This window comes from Zosterops lateralis, assembly GCF_965231275.1.
Source record: "Zosterops lateralis genome assembly, chromosome: 2".
NCBI classification, from domain to species: Eukaryota; Metazoa; Chordata; class Aves; order Passeriformes; family Zosteropidae; genus Zosterops; species Zosterops lateralis.
In genome coordinates, this window is record NC_139763.1 from 64,728,230 (window position 1) to 64,746,936 (window position 18,707).

The 18,707-nt window shown below is 42.3% G+C and overlaps 1 protein-coding gene across 3 annotated transcripts in view; it reads left to right on the plus strand.

The window, feature by feature from the left end:
• Positions 1-17,238, plus strand: part of WDFY2 (WD repeat and FYVE domain containing 2) — an 85,079-nt gene extending 67,841 nt beyond the window's left edge. For all 3 annotated transcript variants that reach the window (XM_083885037.1, XM_083885038.1, XM_083885036.1), the window contains 8 exons: positions 707-857; positions 2,276-2,388; positions 3,301-3,427; positions 5,293-5,398; positions 8,046-8,147; positions 8,802-8,932; positions 9,256-9,364; positions 10,003-17,238. In XM_083885037.1, the coding sequence (XP_083741163.1) occupies positions 707-857; positions 2,276-2,388; positions 3,301-3,427; positions 5,293-5,398; positions 8,046-8,147; positions 8,802-8,932; positions 9,256-9,364; positions 10,003-10,032 (869 nt within the window). In that variant the 3' untranslated portion in view covers positions 10,033-17,238. The remainder of the gene's footprint in view (positions 1-706; positions 858-2,275; positions 2,389-3,300; positions 3,428-5,292; positions 5,399-8,045; positions 8,148-8,801; positions 8,933-9,255; positions 9,365-10,002) is intronic.
• Positions 17,239-18,707: the final 1,469 nt, after the last annotated feature.

An 18,707-nucleotide genomic window follows, 5' to 3' on the forward strand; every position in this document is an offset into this window, starting at 1 on the left:
TGGAGGCTTGGGGCTGATCTAAACATATTCAATATTTTTTTGTGTCAGCTTTTACACAAACAAATACAAACAGTCTGTTTTGTGCGACACATGTGCTGCATCTTAGAACAGTAATCAACCAGTAGGGCTGTAGATTGAGGAGCGTGGCATTCACCATGAAGTTAGAGCTGGGAATAGTTCTGTATGTCTTTCCAGGCACTTTTAATGCTGCAACTTCCCTTTGGTGCAGCATTGTGTCTGTGCTGTAACTCATCATCCTACCACAGCCCAGATCCACCAAAACTTCACAGCAAGAGGAGCAGCAGTGTAGGCATTTTCACTGCTGTCAAAAAACTAGCTCACAGGAGGTTTAAATGGAACTCCAAGTCCATTCCACAGTGGCAGCTTTGTTAGTGATAATACAGTGATGGAGGGAAGACTTGTGCTGCTGTAGAAGATAAATGACTGCAGAAGGCATGGAAGGAATAATTGCTTCCTTCATGGAAGCAAGTCTTGCTTCCACTCTTTCTCATGCAAACCCTGAACATGCAGAGCAGGGACCTTGCAAGCCTCCATGGAAGCTGATGTCAACAGGATTATTAAACACCAGCTGCTTCTGTAGGGAAGTGTGAGTGGAGGAGTTGGGTGCAGCTGGTATTTGCAATGGTTGTCTGCCCCCATATTCTTCTCTCCCATGTGATTATATGTTTGTCTGCTTAACTTTCAGCTCATCAAAGCAGGGTCATCATGATTCTGTTTGTCCTGGAGATGGAGTGGGTGTTGAGCACCGGACAAGACAAGCACTTCACGTGGCACTGTTCGGAGAGCGGCCAGCGGCTGGGCGGGTACCGCACCAGCGCGGGCGCCTGCGGCCTGCAGTATCCTTTGCTGAGCTCTCACTTCTATTTCTGCTCTCTGGCACTCAAACAGCCCTTTTAGTTTGTTTGTCTAGTTGTCCTCCAAATTTTGTGCCCTGTATGGATTCAGTGCTTTGTGAGAGAAACTGTTATTTAAAGCCAATTTAAAAAACTGTCAGTTCTCCTTGCTTTGTCTCCTTAATGCGTTGTGGCATATTTAGGGCTAAGCATTTTTGAGCACCACAATGAGCAATCTGCAACCTATTGTGGTCTGCTATTGTAATAAATATGGATAGGGCCTTCATTTAAACATGCAGTGCATGCTTTCTTCAGAGAATTAATGGTAGCAAAAGTAGGTTGGTGATCAGGTCAGAGTGCCTGTATATATGCGTGGTAAAAATTAAATTACTTTAATATAAAATAATGAGTACTTGTCCTTCACTCTAGAACTGCTCACTGTATATTGGGAATTTGGGTTAACTAAAGAGTAAGTGACTCCAGAAATGGCACTCAGGTGGCTTATTCACGTAGAGCTGTCCCAGCTGCCTGGCAATAAAAGAAATATTAATTCAGCTTTATTGCAGATGAAAAGGGAAATGGAAAAGTATGAGCTCTTAGGCTGAAAACAGGGGTTAGCATAAACAGACTTTTTAATGCCCCAGAATGTATGTGGTATAGATGATGCATGTTTTACTAGTTAATGAGAAGTGATACTGACTCAAAATTATTGTTTTAAGATGGACTTGCTTTATATTATCTGGTAATTCAGCCAGTCTATGTGGCAGAAAGACTGAACTTACTTTTTAATTAATTGATAAATATTTCTGAAGGCATGATGCTAGAATTTGCCCTGTGTTCCCTAAATCTCTCTAGAGAACAGCCGATTTTGGCTGATTAAAACTTTCGGAGGACAATTTAATTTGTGTCATTTGATTATGATGGTGGAGAGCAATGGAAGCAGTGGAAGAGAGAATCACTGGCAAATACTGCAAAGATATTTGGCATAACCAGAAACAGGTTTGGGTTTTTTTGTTCTGCAATGTCCTGTGTGCCTAAACTCAGTACTCCTTTGTATTTGGGAAGGGAGAGAGTGGATACCATCCAACTCTAGCACTTAAGTTACAAAGCCAGAGGAGACAACTCTAATGTTCATGGAGAAGGCTACTTCAATGGTGTTTCATAACAGAACCACAAATTGTATCCTGAAATAGTCTTGTTTTTTCTTACCCAGGAATACTGCACTGTTAGTATGAACAGGTTATTAAGATGAACAGGTTATTAAGATGAACAGGTGCCTAAAAGTACACTCTGAATACCTCCTTGAGAGTGGAGCACTATTCACAAGATTGCAATATACTCATGTCAAATGAATTAGCAAGTCATGAAAGCAATGCAAAGCTTGTGTAAATAATATGCTTTCCTCAGCATCTGTCCTTCAGATTTGATGTAGAAACCCGGCATGTGTTTGTTGGTGACCATTCTGGGCAAGTGACCATCCTCAAACTAGAGCAAGAGTCCTGCAGCCTTGTTACCACATTTAAGGGACACACAGGTAAGACCTCAGGAGGAGACCCAGAAAGGTGCTCAGGAGGGTCTTCATCAGCACTCAGCATCATGATGGTTTGACTCTCCTGTGATGCATTAGGATGACTTGTGTCAGTGCTTAGCATGGAAGGGACATAACCTGTTAAACTGTCCCTGCAGTTCAGGGAAGCTGTATTGGTAAAAAGAAGAGCAATCAGAGCTCTGAGCAGAAGACATCTGTGGCAGAAAATGCCACAATCAGTAGCTGCTACTTAAAGCAGAGTGAGACTTGAACACGTTTTTGGCAGTTCTGGGAGGGAGAAAGGATGTTGCTAAAGGCAAGATCTGTATTGGTAGACACTTTATCCCAAGTTCAATAGCACAGCTTAGAGGTACTAAATGCTTATTTCATTGCTGGGACTAGTGCCCCATCATCCTTTAAAAAGAGCATCCCTGGATATGATCCTACCATCTAACAGAAGAAATGCTGTCATTACTCAGCATTTTTTCTTCATATCCATCCTCTCTAACTAAGTGCTGATAGCTCAAGATAGTACAGTGTAGTTCAGTCCTTGTGCTAGGATACTGAGAAGATGCCCACAGCATTCCACAATTGCTTCTTTTTTAATCTTCTGAAAATTATGGAGATGGAAAGTTGTGTAGCTCCCACTGTGCCCATTCTTCTTCCACACTTTACTACTCAGTGGATTCACCCGTGCAAACAGCAGTGAAGCCCTGTGCCCATAGAAGAGCAGGATGTGGTTTCAGTAGTTTTCTAGACTTTTGTTTTTTCCACTTGAAGACACATGGTTCCATAGTCTTTGCCAAAGAGATCTGCATTTTAATCACTCCATATTTTTTGTTGTATCTTTATATTTAACTACCTTCCAATCTTCCACTTTCTGTAATAAAATGACTGTTGTGTGTGCTCCTGTTGCAGGTGGTGTCACTGCTCTCTGCTGGGACCCAATACAGCGAGTTTTATTCTCAGGCAGTTCTGATCATTCCATTATAATGTGGGATATTGGAGGAAGAAAAGGAACAGCCATTGAGCTGCAAGGACATAAGTATGTTCAAAGCCTTTCCTCCTGCTTTTATAGGAGAAAAGCTAAATGTAGAAGCCACATCTGGAAACAAACAGCCCAAAGGTTACAGTCTTCACAAGTCTCAGTCTTGTGACTCCCTGTGGTCCATATACAACAGGGATAATTTGCTTTTAGTAAGTTTTCCAGTGTTGGGCCCACAGGCTGTTTGTTTAAAAAGTCTGCAGATGGTGGTGAAGGAAAGCACAACATTTGTAGTCCTGAATGTATTATGCCAGAGCCTATGCCTTTGTTGGAAAGAGGAGGCTGCTCCTCAAATGAGAACAGCTGCAGGGAAATTCTGGGGTTTTAGGTGTCAAAGTCTTTCCTTCCCCTAGAGGGAGCGTCGGGCTTGGACAATTAATCCCTTTTTCCTCCATGCTCTTTCACTTACAGCCTGAATTCTAAGTGATATGCTTTAACCTTTAACCGCAGCAGCCTTCACATCTCCTCAGTGCAAAGAGGCATCGTCTTTGCAAATACATTAGCATTGCCATAGATGTCTTTGAAGACAGGTAAGCCCCTGCTGGGCAGTGATGACACATCAGAATGGCTCTAATGGCAATGACTCCTGACCTTTTAATTAACACTGGCAATGCAGAAAGTTGGTTTCAGAGTATTGGGACTGCATATATGTGGGACTTGCATGCCAGGCTCAGGTCTGGAGACACAAAATCCTGTGGTGGCTTTGAGCTAACAGTTTCTTATATATTTATGCATTTCTTTTGAGGGATGCTGCACTCTGCTGAGTGACTGGGATGCCTCTGGGATTTCAGAGCACTGCAGAGCTCTAGCTGAAATTCCCAGATCACCCTCATACCCCACCAGTGGTGCTTGCTAATGCATCACTGCTTGATTTATTGCTGTGGAAATTAGTTCTAATAAGAAGTTAGCCTCTGTGATGTGATGGCTGTCAGCTGGAACTATACAGCACAGCATCCTATGAATTTTGATGGTGTCAGCAGGCAGGCACTGTGAAGGGTGGCAGTGTTTTCCTAGACTCTCCTGTGCATACATTCCCCTCTTCAGGTTCAGCCATAGGCACCAATAAATGTGTTAGCATGCAAGTCCTTTTGGCAGACAAGACCAGTGGTGGTAGCAAAGGAAACCAAATGTTGTGGATGATATCCAGTCACAGTACGTTCAGTTCCTGTGTCTTCACAACCTTGTTATTATCCATAATAGTGTTGTACAGTTTTTGTTTCCCAGGTTCTAAATAGCCTGAGATGAGGCCTGAATTTCTTTCTTTTATGAAGGACTTAGCCTGTCTTTTGGAGTTTTAAACTAAATTGTTCCTCCCATGTTGTTTTTTCATTAAAAGAAGAAACAAAAGCACCTAAATTTTCCACCTTACTGTGAGAAGTCTTAGGAACAATTTAGTGATTCCTACATTATTTTTGAAACTCCTTATGCTTTTAGTGTCAAAAGAAAATCTTGAGTAGTTTCTCAGTGATTCATTTCTAGATGTTGCAGAGATTTACAAAACAAAATTGTTACTGACATTCTGACAAGGAGATATCTTACCAGGGCTTTGTTTATGCATCCAGATGTGCCTTCAGAAGTGCAGCCCTGTTGAGGCTTCCCAGTGCAGCTGGGACTTCCTATCCCAGGAGCAGCAAAAACAGTTATCAGAACAGGTCTTTGCTTTTGCGGATGCTGCCCAGATGAGCAACACTCTCATTCTGGTCCCAGTCTGACAGCAAAGACTGATTTGCATCTGATGGATGCAATGAGTGGTAGAGGGAAACATATGGGCAACCAAATGGTTTGTACTGCTTTATTGATATTCTGTGCTCACTTGTGCAGTAGCCATAGGTGGTTGATTGCTAACTGTCTTGTTTCTTTTTCAGTGATAAAGTTCAGTCTCTCTCCTATGCCCACCACACTCGGCAGCTCATCTCCTGTGGTGCAGACGGGGGAATCGTCGTCTGGAACATGGATGTTGAGAGGCAGGAGGTAGATGCTTATTTCTTGTCAGTTTGGTCTGAAGCAGTCCTGGGAAGAAGGGGCCTTTCTAAAATGTGCAGCTTTCAACCTAAACAAGATCATTCCAAGCTTTAAAAATGTTCCTGGACGTGCTCCAGTTGTTATACAGCAATTATGCCGTGCGTTTGATAATATGGTACAGGGGAAATTGCCTGGCAGAAAATTTGTATTAAATAGGCTGCTACATGGCTCTTGCTCATTACATTACTGCTCTGAAACATATTCTGTAAGGAGGGTATTGAGATGCTCTGCTGTGTTTTTCAGCACATCCTGAGAAATATCAGTTCAGATATAAATGGATGGACTGATGGATTCATTCTGGTTTTAAAAAAGTAAAACAAGAAGGTTCTTGGTCATCTCTGGAAAAATGCAACCGAGCATTTTTTTTCCTCAATAAGAAGTCATTTAACTAAGGCTTTAATCTCACCTACTACTTGGTCTTGGTTCCCTCTGGTGTAACCACATAGAAGTGGGGTAAATTATGGCTTTGCTGATCCAGACAGTAAGATTTCACCCACACATTCCTAATTGCTTTTGTGCTTCATGGCCAACAAATGTGAGCAGGTGCAAAAACAGTTACCCAGGTCTTTGGCACTGTGGTAGCAGCCCCCGCTTGGCAATTTCTGAGTCCTGACTCAGAGAGGGGAGAATGAGCTCTGTGCTGGCTGAGTCAGGCACCAGCCCTGCTCAGGAACTTGGCAAATCCTTGTGCCGGAGTCACAGCAAACCTGTGCCCTCTTCCTGCAGGGGGTAGGTCAGAGGAAGGCTTCTGGCAGCATGGGATTTCACCAGCTTTGCTGGCTCTCAAGAGTTCTGGCCTGCATGGATTGAGTGTGTCTCCCTTGATGAAGGAGAAACACTAAGTGGAAAACTTGATTTTAAAAAACTACTGAAGTAGACACAGGCAGAAACTGAGCTCTCTTTTTAGCATTCCAGTTGACTCTCTTTAATTGCTAATCCAGGGGCCAAGTATGTCATCAGCTCCTAAGTTGAAATGAAAGCAGAGTGGTTTCCTCCTTCCCAACAGATGTTTCCTTTTTGCTGCAACTCAAACATCCAGAAATGAATACCTTTATTTATTTGCTGCCTTCAAAACGCTACAGTAAGGGTTAAGATTGGCTTGTCATCAAATAGGCAGGAATGATGTGGGTTTAAAAAACAGAGGAGAAATATTATTAGCTAAATAAAGGCCAAGCAGCAGGTGCTAATGGTGCACAGCTTTCCCAGGCTATAGCTATGTGGGCTTGTTCTTGTTATCAGCAGCACAACAGGGTGTTCTTGGTGCTAAACCACCCCCAAAACATAGATCTTTGAGATTATAATATCAATTCTTGGTTTGGGGTACTAGATCACTTCCTTTTGGATTTTGGCTTTCGTTTCTTTGCCCTTATTTAAGGATTTTCTCCATGTAATACATGCTCAGTATTCATTTTTTTGCTATCAGACTTTCCCACATCAATGAGATTGCATTAGAGTCACTTAAGCCATTTTAGCCCTTGATTCTTTATTTTCAACTCCGTTTTTAAAAAGCTCTAAGAAGACATTTGAAAGATGCTATAAGCTGTCTTTCTGTTTGAATACAAAGTGATTACTTGTCACAAACAAAATGTTGTCTTCATCTGTGGTATTCAAATGCCCAAGAGATGGAAAGTTATACAAAGAGATGTAAATCTGTAGGCATTAAAAAAAAAGACAAGGATTTTCCCCAGCAGAATGAGCTGCCTTCAGAATAACTGGCAGAAGAATATAAAACGGGTGATTGCTTTATTGCTGGGGGTCAAAGCTATCCTGGGAGCTGAGGGTCTCCCATCCACCCTTAACTTACCTTTGCCTGGCTTTTCTATTCTTTTTAGTTCCTAATCTCAGCTGTGTTTCTTGCCATTTTAATTTGCAGCATGTGAGAAACCAGTGGCTCTGACAAGACAACAGGAGTTTCCTAATAGCATTTCCTCACAAAGTATTAAACAATATTTAGTGTTTATTTAACCTCATGGGTTGATGAGGGAAAAGAGCTTGAGTTTGGTTTGGGTCTTAGGCTTGTTCAGGTGAACCACATCTTTCTCATTTCTGTGTGTGATTTGTAGCACGGGCACCTCTGACAGCAAGAACTCCTCTTAGGGTGTTAAAGAAAGAAAGAATACAAAAAACCCCAACCACATCAGCATTTCCCATAACTTCCCTTTCCCGTCAGATGAGTTACTTGTCTATTGGAAATGGCAATTGACTAATGACCCCAGCTCTTGCAAGAGGGAATAGCAGATGGTAAATGCTTTCCAGACAGGACAGAACAAAATATTTTTATATGTTTAATTCCAGAATTGGGTTGTTTCTATAGTCTTATTATCAAACTCTTCTTCATGATTTAGGTGAGAACTGTTCCTCCCATGTCCTTCAAAGCTCAAAGCTAAGCCAAAAAAGACATCCCAGGGAACAAATATTGTCTTGTCATCAACTACTGTCAAAATGGCATCTTGTGAAAATGGAGATATTAAATCAAGCTTAGCTGGCCATATTGCCCCATCACAACACATTTTTTTTTGTCCTGCCTCTAGGCTCCATTGGAATTTTTTCTGCTTGTTGCTTACTTCCACTTTGTGTTTATGTGTGTGTGTTGCAGACCCCGGAGTGGCTGGATAGTGACTCCTGTCAAAAATGTGACCAGCCTTTCTTCTGGAACTTCAAGCAAATGTGGGACAGTAAGAAAATAGGCCTCAGGCAGGTTTGTATGTGCCCTTTGGTGTGTTAACATGGTGCCATTAGGCTTTTCTCTCATAATGGATTCTGGTAACATTTTTCCCCCTAAAATTTTGAGAATTTGCACTTTGTTCTTCCACTGAGTTTTTAGGGGTGGGACAAGTGGGTTCCCTCTGTGGCTTGATTTTGTGGTTGAAAGGAACACACTGTTTTTTTTCCCAATCAATCCCAATAGCAAATGCATGTAATATGCCTTGGGCTGAGTAGATTTGGGACCTTCCATGACTTTAGCCATGTGGGACTTTGCTCATTGTTAGTCAAATAAGATACAGAAAGAAATTTACAGCTGGTTTTTGGAGATTGTGCTGGAACAGAACCAAAGCTGTTTTCAATGAGATTGGATAAACATTTGTAACTTCTCAGGCTGTTACTGGGAAAGGCTTACTGATCTGCTGGAAACATGCTGCTGTGTTTTCCTGACTAGCAGCAGAGGGCTGCAGTTTGCAGACTTTTACTAAAGGGATGGAGAAGTGCTGCATGTGCTCATGGAATTTGACAAATGAGGTGTCTGGGGCAGAGCTGAGCTGTGTTGTGACTTGCTGGAGTGAGATGGTAGAGCCAGTGGACCTGAGTGTGGGTTTGTGGCCTGAGATGCCTTTCTGCATGTTGTCTCCTACAGCATCACTGCCGGAAATGTGGGAAAGCCGTGTGTGGGAAGTGCAGCTCCAAGCGCTCCTCCATCCCGCTGATGGGCTTCGAGTTCGAAGTGAGGGTCTGTGACAGCTGCCACGAGTCCATAACAGATGAGGAGTAAGTGTGGACACTGAGCTGGTTGCACTGCAGTGGGGGAAAACTCCTGCATCTGGAAGGGCCCGGGTGGGTGCAGGAGGGAGCAGCCTGGCATGGTGGTCCCTGGGATTTATCAGCAGGATAAGGAGGAGATCAAACCAGGAGGGACAGAGAACCCCCCACCCCTGTTCCTTTCTTGCCAGGAAGGTGTCAAAGTGCAGTTTACAGAGTGGTGGCTTACAGCAGCAGTCAAATACACTTTTCCTCAATAGAGAAAAATTCCCAGTTCTGGGGGGAAATGCTGCAGTTACAGTTCTTGCTGATTTTTTGATTTCTTTCTTCAGGCGGGCACCTACAGCTACTTTCCATGACAGTAAGCACAACATTGTTCATGTACACTTTGATGCCACCAGGGGATGGCTGCTGACGTCGGGGACAGACAAGGTTATTAAGGTAGGAGCAAGGAGTATGCTCTAGCTCCTGTATTTCATTTCCTTCCCCTCTCCCATGTGGCTGCAGGATGTCATACCTGCCTTCTTTGACCCAGAGACTTCTCACTTGGGGATTGGGATTAGGGTTTCTGACCAATAAGGACCAAGGAGGTCTTGGTCTAGGAAGTTATGGCCTGAAGGGGCTGGGACAAGTGCTCACTGTAGCTTTCTCTTGAGGAAGACCAACTGTTTTACAACATGTGAAATATCAGTGTAGCTAGATAAAATAATGACTAAGTTATAACAGCTTGAGAAATCTAAAAAACCAAAACCCTCACAACGTGTTTTGACTGTTCTGATCATTGAAGTTAGTAATGTAGTGAGAGTTTTCTTGGTTTCTTTTAAGGCCAGCTATGAACCTGGCTCATACAGGTGAAAGCTGGTGACATACAGAATGTTATTTCATCAACCTCCACCACTCTGACATAAGTGCTGGAAAATTAAATCAAACTTTTTTAGACTTGTTGCATCCACCTCTAACCATGTAACCCCTCTTAATTAAAGAAAAAAAAGGTGTAAATTATTTAAAGAGTCTATTTTTTACTGTATTTGTCTTTTACCATTATTCATTAGGTTGTTTTATTTTATTGTATTTAACAGTTGTGGGATATGACACCGGTAGTGTCTTGATGTGACATCAGTGGAACTTGAAAGGTGACATTTACAGAAGAAATGGATTTCCTAACCCTAATTATACTGCAGAAGATAGATAACACTGGTGCATACAACAGATGAGAAAGGAACTAATGTGTTTACAACAACTTTGTGTCCTCTGCTTGATCCAGGCTGAACATTTGCACGAAGACTCTTTCCACTTCTTCTCCAAATATACAAGAAGGTATTTTTTTAACTAACGGTTTGTACGATCTGACTTCAGTTGTCTTGAGTTTGTTTGGAAAAATCTGAGTGCGGTGCAATTTTTAGTTTTTATATTTCACTATGTCAAGATACTTGCTGCTTTGTACAGAGGGTTCTTGGGTTGTGTCTTCCTCTGTGAGTTTTTGGTGTCAACAGACTGTGTAAGGCAATCAGCTCTCCCTGCAGCCAGTACCTGTTGGTTTGGAATGTTTCTGCTGACCATGCTCTCCCCAGAGGAGGAAATCCAGGCACTGTCTCTGGGTGCATCACTGAGGAGCTGATGGACTATTGCAATTCCTAAAAGGGCTCCACCATCTACTTGTCCTAGTGGGCGTCATCCAGAGAGCATTCATTGGTCTGTTTAATCTTCTGCCTCTTCCTTTGCTGCACAAGTCGCAGAACCAGGAGTCAGGTTATTCAGCAACTGATTTCTACAGAAAACTGAAATAGTTTTCCAGCTCAGAGCATTACAAGGAGCATACAGACTTGTTTGAGTTTGATGATGCTGACAGTCTGATGCAAATGAAATTATTGGCAACAGGAACTTTTGGGAGCGTGTGCATGGAGGGAGGCAGATCTAAAACTGGTCTAGATCTGAAAAGTCTGGTTTATCTCTACCTCTACCTCTACCTTGCACAGCAGCATTTCAGCATTTATACCTGTCTGTGTTGTTGAAGATGAATTTTGTTTTTCCTGTTTTCCATACGGTTAGTCATATTTATTTTTTAAAATGCTAATGGTTTTTATTAATTTCCTCTATACACCCAAAAGTGATATTGCTGAATGATGCCCATTGTCCTGTTGTCATACTTTACAGTTTCTCTTAAAAATAAACAGTATTTAAAAACCTGCATTGACCAAAATTACCTTTTTAGAATGACATTGTCAAGGTGAATAAACTAAAAAAGCCCTTTTTTCCAAAGGGACCTTCTCTGAAGAGCCAACTCTCCATTCCATTATCCATGTTACTTTTCAGCATGGTATTACTCCTGCACTTCAAACAAACTGGTGTAGAGAATAGAACTGCAGACCAGACCAAAGGCTTTCCTGCATCTCCTCTTTCAGCACGCCTGGTGGTTGTAGCTACTGTGACACAGCTCGTTGGTGGTGCTCAGTCTTGCCCTATTTTGGACTTACCTTCTTCTCTCTGTGGTGGGAAGACCATGACATTTGCCACTACAGAGCACATCGCTACCTGGAAAAGCCTTGTGCTCTCCCTTGAGAGAGAATGCCAAAAGAAAATAAAGCTTCTCCTCAGATTGCCCAGCAGCTATTCACTTTTGAGGGAAAAAAAAAAAAAAAAGGTTAACTCAATCCATGGCATTAATTCTGGTCCAGTGAGCTGCTGCAGTAAAGGGTGAGTGGACTTCTGTGTTCATGTCACAGGACTTCTAAGTATTTTCAGGGAAAATTCTCTTGTTAAACATTCTGTAGCCTGTGATGAAGCATTTTGCAGTCATGTTCTCTGAAATAACACCACCTTGGGTTTTCTGGTCATACAGCCTGTTGTTCGTTCCCCTCTAGACAGCACATTTTAAAGCATATTTTCAAACATAATTCACACAGTACTCTTATTTTTCCAGCTTGAAAGTTGTTTTCTCAGTCCTCCCACTTTCTCTCCTGGAAACTAGATGCTTGTTTCCTCTTGGAATGCTTTTCATTACACCTTGTGCATGTTTTCTGATGACAGAAGTGTTCTTGGCTGTCAAAGCTTGCAAGATGAGCAAGTGGCCTGCCATATTTCATTCCAGCTGGAGAATATGTACAAAGCTTTGCTGGACTATGGTGTTCCATAAGTTACATGTTCCCTTGGGCTCAGGGCCTTTTGGCCATGGACCTGACTTGTGCTGTGCAGGGAGTGCATCTCATGGTGGCAGAAACACAGGCGCACCAAAGTGAATTTAAGCTGCTGTTTAGTGCTCGTTTCCTGAGGAGACAGCAGTACCACCAAGTCTGGGACTGCAGCAGGAATTGTGCTCACACTGATGAAGTGGTGGAGTCAGCAAGCTGAGAATCTGCCTCTGGGTCAGTGCCTACTTCTGAACATGTAATGTGCAAAAAAAGGTGAAGAACTGATTCCAAAGGAGACTACATTTGAGAATTACTTGTTTGGACTGTTCTGCAATAAACTCGGGGCTGCTCCCCCGTTGTCTTCCAAGGAGTCATGGTTTTAGTGTTTCTTATGTATGGATGTGGGGTATGCAAAACAATTTTGCAGAATTTTCCTGGCTGTTCTTTCTGACTGAATGACTTGCAGAGTTATCTGGATTTAAGCTAAACATTTCCTTATCTTGCAGTCTCAGGACAAACTGCTCTGGGCTTAGAAAATTATATAACCTGCAAGTGAAGCTGAGGGAGAGAGGAGAATTTGTCCCTTTGCAATGCCCTTAAGAGCTGTAATATAGATATATGAAGGGAAAATAGATGTATCTAATTCAATAATTATTTTACTTTCCAAATGAAACAAGAAGTATTTGACACTGGGAGAATTAAAATTCCTGCCTTCCTCTTCTGTGTTAGAGTAGCAATCTCAGTTTCTTCTGTCTGTTAGATCCATATGAAAAGGGATCTCTGTTGCCTGGTCCTTTCTTTCCATTTTACTTTCTGAATAACAAATCTGAGCTATTTTTATGAATTGCATTATTGGAGGATGAGAGGAGGGTGTGTTTTGATACAGGTGTGAACTATGCAGTGCCACATACCTACACACACTCTCAAATGAAGCCCCCCTTTCCCTGGGGCTGCTGAAGAGCAGTAGCTTTTAGTGATACCTCATGCTGTGACAAGGGGCACACGAACATCACTGACCTCCCTCTGCTCTACACATCAGAAAAGGTGATTTTCATTTCTCCCTTAGCTGGTGCTTCCTTGTGGGAAGAGGCAGTGTTCTCCAGAGCATCTGCCTGCTATTCTCAGCTTTAAAATGAGCAGTGTCTGTAGAGCCTAGGCAGGTGATGGGGCAGGCTCTGGTCACATACAAAGTGCCTGAGCAGTTTGCTGGAGTCACTTGTGTCCCAGGTGGGGAAATCTGAGTACCAAACTTCAGTCTTTTTAAGCTGAAAATATTTTAAGTGAAGGGAAAAGAATGTGAGCATCTGCTTGCAAAGTAGCATTGTTGGTCCTCCCATCTACAAGAAGACTTAACATCATGATTAGATGTTGAAACAGAATAGTGATAAGGCTAAAAGTCAGCCAGTCTGAGAGAGGATGATCCTGATCAGTGACATAGGTGTGCTCAGCTGTGAGCACCCTTGTCTGCAGCTGCTTTTTGCAGCCAAGCCTGGGTGACCTCCCTGCTCTGTCCTCCTGAACTTGAGGCCAGCACTGGATGTAAACATGTGAGCTCTTAGTTTCTCAGTAGTGGTTGCTGCACTTTGCCTGAGAGGGTACCATGAGCATCTCCAGTCCTGGGAAGAGGAGGGATGTGTTCCTTCTGAGTGGGGTTGGCTGCTGATAAGATGGTGGACGGCTGGATGTGCAAAAAGGATGATTCAAAACAGTTGTATGGGTAAAAAATTAGCCTTATGCCTGATGAGGAAATAATTGTTAGAAAGGAATATTTGAATTTTTTTTTTCTTTTTTCTTTTTCTTTTATTTTTTTTTCTTTTTTTTTCCCCCTGTGTCTGGTTCTGTGCTTCCCAGTACAAGAGAGAAAATAAACTAGTGGATGGAGTCCAGCAAAGGGCCACAGAGATGGTGAAAGGTACTGGAGCATAGCTGGGACTGTTCATCTTGGAGAAAAGAAGGTTCAGAGGGATCTCATTAGTGTGTATAAATGCCTGAAGGGAGGGTGCAAAGAGAATGCACTGGTGTCCAGTGACAAGGCCAGAGGCAATGGACACAAACTGAAACACAGATTTCCTCTGAACAGGAAACAATTTTTACTGTGAGGGTGACTGAGCGAGGGCACAGACTGCCCAGGCAGGTAGTTTGTGGGTTCTCCATTCTTGGAGATACTCAAAACCCAACTGGACACGACCCTGGGCAACCACTTTTAGGTGACCCTGCTTGAGCAGGACCAGATGACCTTTGAAGGTTCTTTCCCACCTCAGCCATTTTGTGATTCAAAGTCCACTGAATGCCTGTGTCTACTCTCTTGGTTAGAGAAGGAAAAAATAAGTATCTTTCCTTAAATCTAAACCATTACCAAATTAAGTCAGTAACAAATATTAGCAAATATTACCTATGTCTGGCCTTACTGTTCCAAAGAGCATTTGCATACCAGCAACCAAAGTTCTGTTTTGTAGCACGTAGGAAATAGGGCTGCAGTTTATGGTTTTACAGACCATGTCCTTTCCAGAAGACCACATTGAACATATGGAATGTTTTCAATTAGGACTTAGAAGATGCAACAGTAACAACAAACTTGATCCTTTTTTCAGGATGCATTAATGTGCTGAGTCCCTTCAGTGATGACCTCTTATGTAATAATGAGGAAGACAGAGATTTTTCTTTTCAAAATTGTGTCTTATGAATGTTGGCAAGAAATCTTTGCTCCTCAGAAGGAAAAAATGCAGTCCCCCGTTTGCCAATAACCTGAAGTTCTGGGATTTGAGATTAACTTTATATGATTACATCTGACTTTTCATTGCATTTTCCCAGTTTGGGGATTTTCCCTTGTGACTAGTCTTTTGCCATCTCTGAAATTTTGTTTGCTGCAGGACACATTGTACTGCTCAGATGAGAAACAGATTGAGTTCAATTGAAACTGCTGCCAAATAGGGACATTGAACTCACACCAAAATGAAAACAAGAGAGCACAGTCCTGGCAAAGTCTGTGCAAAGAAGAGATACCAAGAAAGAATGTTACCAGCATACAAACAAAACCTAAAAAAACCAAACCAAAACAAAAAGCACCCACAGTATAAAAATGAATATTCATCAGAACTGTTTAAAGCCAAACCATCCCCCCCATCCCAGTACTGTAAGCCAGCCAGCAGCCATGGTCCAGATCCAGAAGCCACAAGGAACATAGAGTTGTTCCAGTCTGTGAAGATTTGACTTTCATTTCTTGTTCTTTGGTTCAATTGCCAAATAGTATTTATCTACCTCAAGTAGTTTTTTCAGAACTGCATTAAAGGCATAAGCACTTCAACATTAAGAGGATGGGGAAGAGATATGTCACTACTCAGATGATGCAGAAGAGGTATCAGGCCTTATGAAGATAGTTTTGCCTCTCTCCGATTATTTGTTATTTCGACAATAAATAATCTGAATTTATTAAAGGGTTTATCAACTTTATACTTATATTTTGTAACAGGTCAGGGCTTCCTTCAGATGTGCAAGACCCATTGCTAACACCCCTATTTTGTCCTGTCGCAAGAAAATTCTGTGGGGTTGCCATGACCAAGTAATTAAGAAATTCTCACAAATAAATAAGTACACAAACTTCCTTGCGACATCTTTGTCATTAGCACTAGTTTTAGCTGTGGTTTAGCTTTTCAAAGGCTGAGCCTTGTTTCTGACTGTTTTAGTAAGTTAAGTTTGTCATACTGACCAACATCTTGTGAGCTTTGTCTTTTTGATGAGAGGAATTTTATAGGAAAAAATGATCTTACTGGCTTTTGTTCAGGTTAGTATTTTGCAGGAATGCTGCTCAACAATTTGACCATCTTTTATATCAACTACATTGTAACACTTTCCTGTGAGAGTACTGTTTCATTATGTAAATAAGTGTCTCTGATGTAGCTGAATAAACTGTGGTATCCTAACCCCACTAAATTAATTTCTATCAGCTTTTGGCTCTTTCTTTTCCTTCTCCATGTATGTGATGAGGAATTTGGTTTACTGAGTTTTGACTGGGCCCATTCACCTGTTCTGTGAACTGTCATAAAACTGACAGCTGTTGTATGGATGTGTCCTTTGCCAGGACAAATTCTTGCCCTGAGTGCCTGGCAGTGGGTGAGCAGCCCAAAGGAAGCATTGTCTGGGCAGCAGAGGAATTGTATCACTCCAAGGCTCCCTGTGCATTCTGGATTCTGAACTGAAAAGTAAAGAGAAGATGCTCAAGATTTTTAACCATCAAAGAAAATAGCACTTCCTGGGACCTCTCCCCCTGAAATTTGCACAAGTGCAGGAGTGCACTCCTCCCCTGTTTGGACAATATTTTTATCTGTGAAATGGCACTGGCACTGCCGGTACAGGAAAGGATTGAGTTGTTTCTCCCGGCAGGAGGGTAGAAACCTGTCCTGCTGAAGACCTTTGGCAAGGCTAATACTGTGTCCCTTTGTAAAGCTAAGCTTTAGCTTTTGTTTTGAGAACAAACTTCCTTCAGAAGAATACATCTTTTTTTTTTTAAGTTTATCTGATGGCTCCCTCTAGAGAGAGGAACATAAATACTGACCTACTTCACAAATTGAAGTTCTTGGATTTGATCACTTTTAGTCCCAGAAGTGTTTTTGTTGCACCTGCTCCCTATCAGATTTGGTGCCTTTTCAAAGCCTTTATCTCATTGTCTGGATCAGTGCTTTTTGGGTTACTGCAGGAATACAGAGTTTTCGAGTCATCTTAGTTGCATTTCAAAATTATCTCCTGCAATCAGTCACTGGCTCTGCCCGAATGTGCCCATAATTACCTCTCCCAACAAAGCAAGTGATGGAAGCTTGAGACAAACAGGGAAATACTGAGAGCTGAGCTAGGGAAGATGGGAAGCTTTGTGTTGCCAGAGTGGAAACTGCCTAGCTAAAATGACAGTGGGTGGATGTTAACCAGCAGTAGTTTTAGATAAGTATGATCCAGTGTCATGAGATGGGGTGTTTTATTTTTGCAGGGAGGGTGAGAGAGTAACATACAGAGGAACTTACAGATTAAATTGCATCATAGCTGCCCTCTGTTCCATCAGGTTGTTCCCTGAAAAAGTAACTCCATGTTCACTCTCCACTCACCAAGTTCAATGTTGCTTAAGGAAAACTAGTACTACTTCAGGTGCCATGGCTTTTAGAAAGGCTCTGTCATTATAAAAATACAAATTAGTGCTTGTACTGACAATCAAAATGGCTGGGACTACTCCCCCCGCCCCCCCCAGTAAATTTATTTACATTGAGGTTTGCAGGACTGATTTATCAGGCTATAATGAAGGATACAGCAGAACTCCTTTTGAGCCCAGGCAGTGCTTGTTCAACATTCCACCTGAGCCTTAACAGGAAGGGGTGGCCCTGCTCACACCTTGTTCCCACTCAGTGGAACACAGAAGCTGGAGTGTGTGTTACTGCAAATGCCAACAATTGGTTGGCATTTGGTTTACTCCAGAATTGTGAGGTATGTATGGAAGTGCCCCCATTCAAACCAAACAACAAACAATTTTTTACATCTTTCATCAATAGCAGGTTGATTTAGTTTATTGGTTTGTTTTGGTTTTTTTAACAATGGATAAAGATGATCCAGAAATGAAACTTAAGACAAAATGCAGTTTACAGAATTGTTTGGTATCAATTACACTGACCTCCTAAAATTTTCATCCAAGACAAAAAGGGAAGTTGCAGTGGCCCATGCATCACTGCAGTCAGTCCTGCTGCACTGATGATGGGCTGTGCCTTTCCATTAGGATGTAGAGAAATTACCAACTCCACATGTGTTCTGTGGTGCTACATTCCTGTGCAAGATCCCTGAGAGCAAAAACTTCCAAACTACATGACTTCACAAAATGAAGAAAAATGTGAAGCCACCAGTGAGGTCAGGGTCATAAAAGCTTCAAAGATGCCACAAGAAGTGTTGGGCTGTGCATGGAGGAAATGGTGGCAAGAGCAGCTGCGGTGCTTGTCATTCCATTCCCATGAACCAGGAGTGCTCTCAAACTCCCAGTGTGCACTGCTTAGCAAGGACCTGTGCCACCTTCATTTTCTGCTCATCTGTCACTGGAAGCTATTTTTATTTTGCTCATAAAGTTTTAAAAGTGGAGACTGAGGGGAGACGTAATTGCAGTCTGCAACTTCCTTGTGAGGGGAAGAGGAGGGGCAGGCACTGATCTCTTCTCTGGGGTCACCAGTGACAGGATCCAAAAGAATGTCCTGAAGTTGTGTCAGGGGAGGTTTAGGTTGGAGATTAGAAAAAGGTTCTTCACCCAGAGAGTGAACTGGGCTCCCCAGGGAAGTGGTCACAGCACCAGCCTGACAGAGTTTGAGAAGCATTTGGCCATGTTCTCGGGCACATGGTGTGACTTTTAGGGTGTCCTGTGCAGAGCCAGGAGTTGGACTGCATGATCCTTGTGGGTCCCTTCTGACTCAGCATAATCTGTGAGTCTGTAAATGCATTCACTTACACAAAGGTGCAAGTCATTCTGGACTGCATTAATGCAAATCCTCTCACTGGCTTGCAGCCACGTGCCATGTTTGCTCTCATGGAATTGGGCTGAAATAAAGCATCAGCAGGACCATAATACCAAAGTGTGTGAGACTCTGGACTTTGCTTCTAGTTGCTGTTCCTATGGTTTAGTTCCTTTTAACTCACAA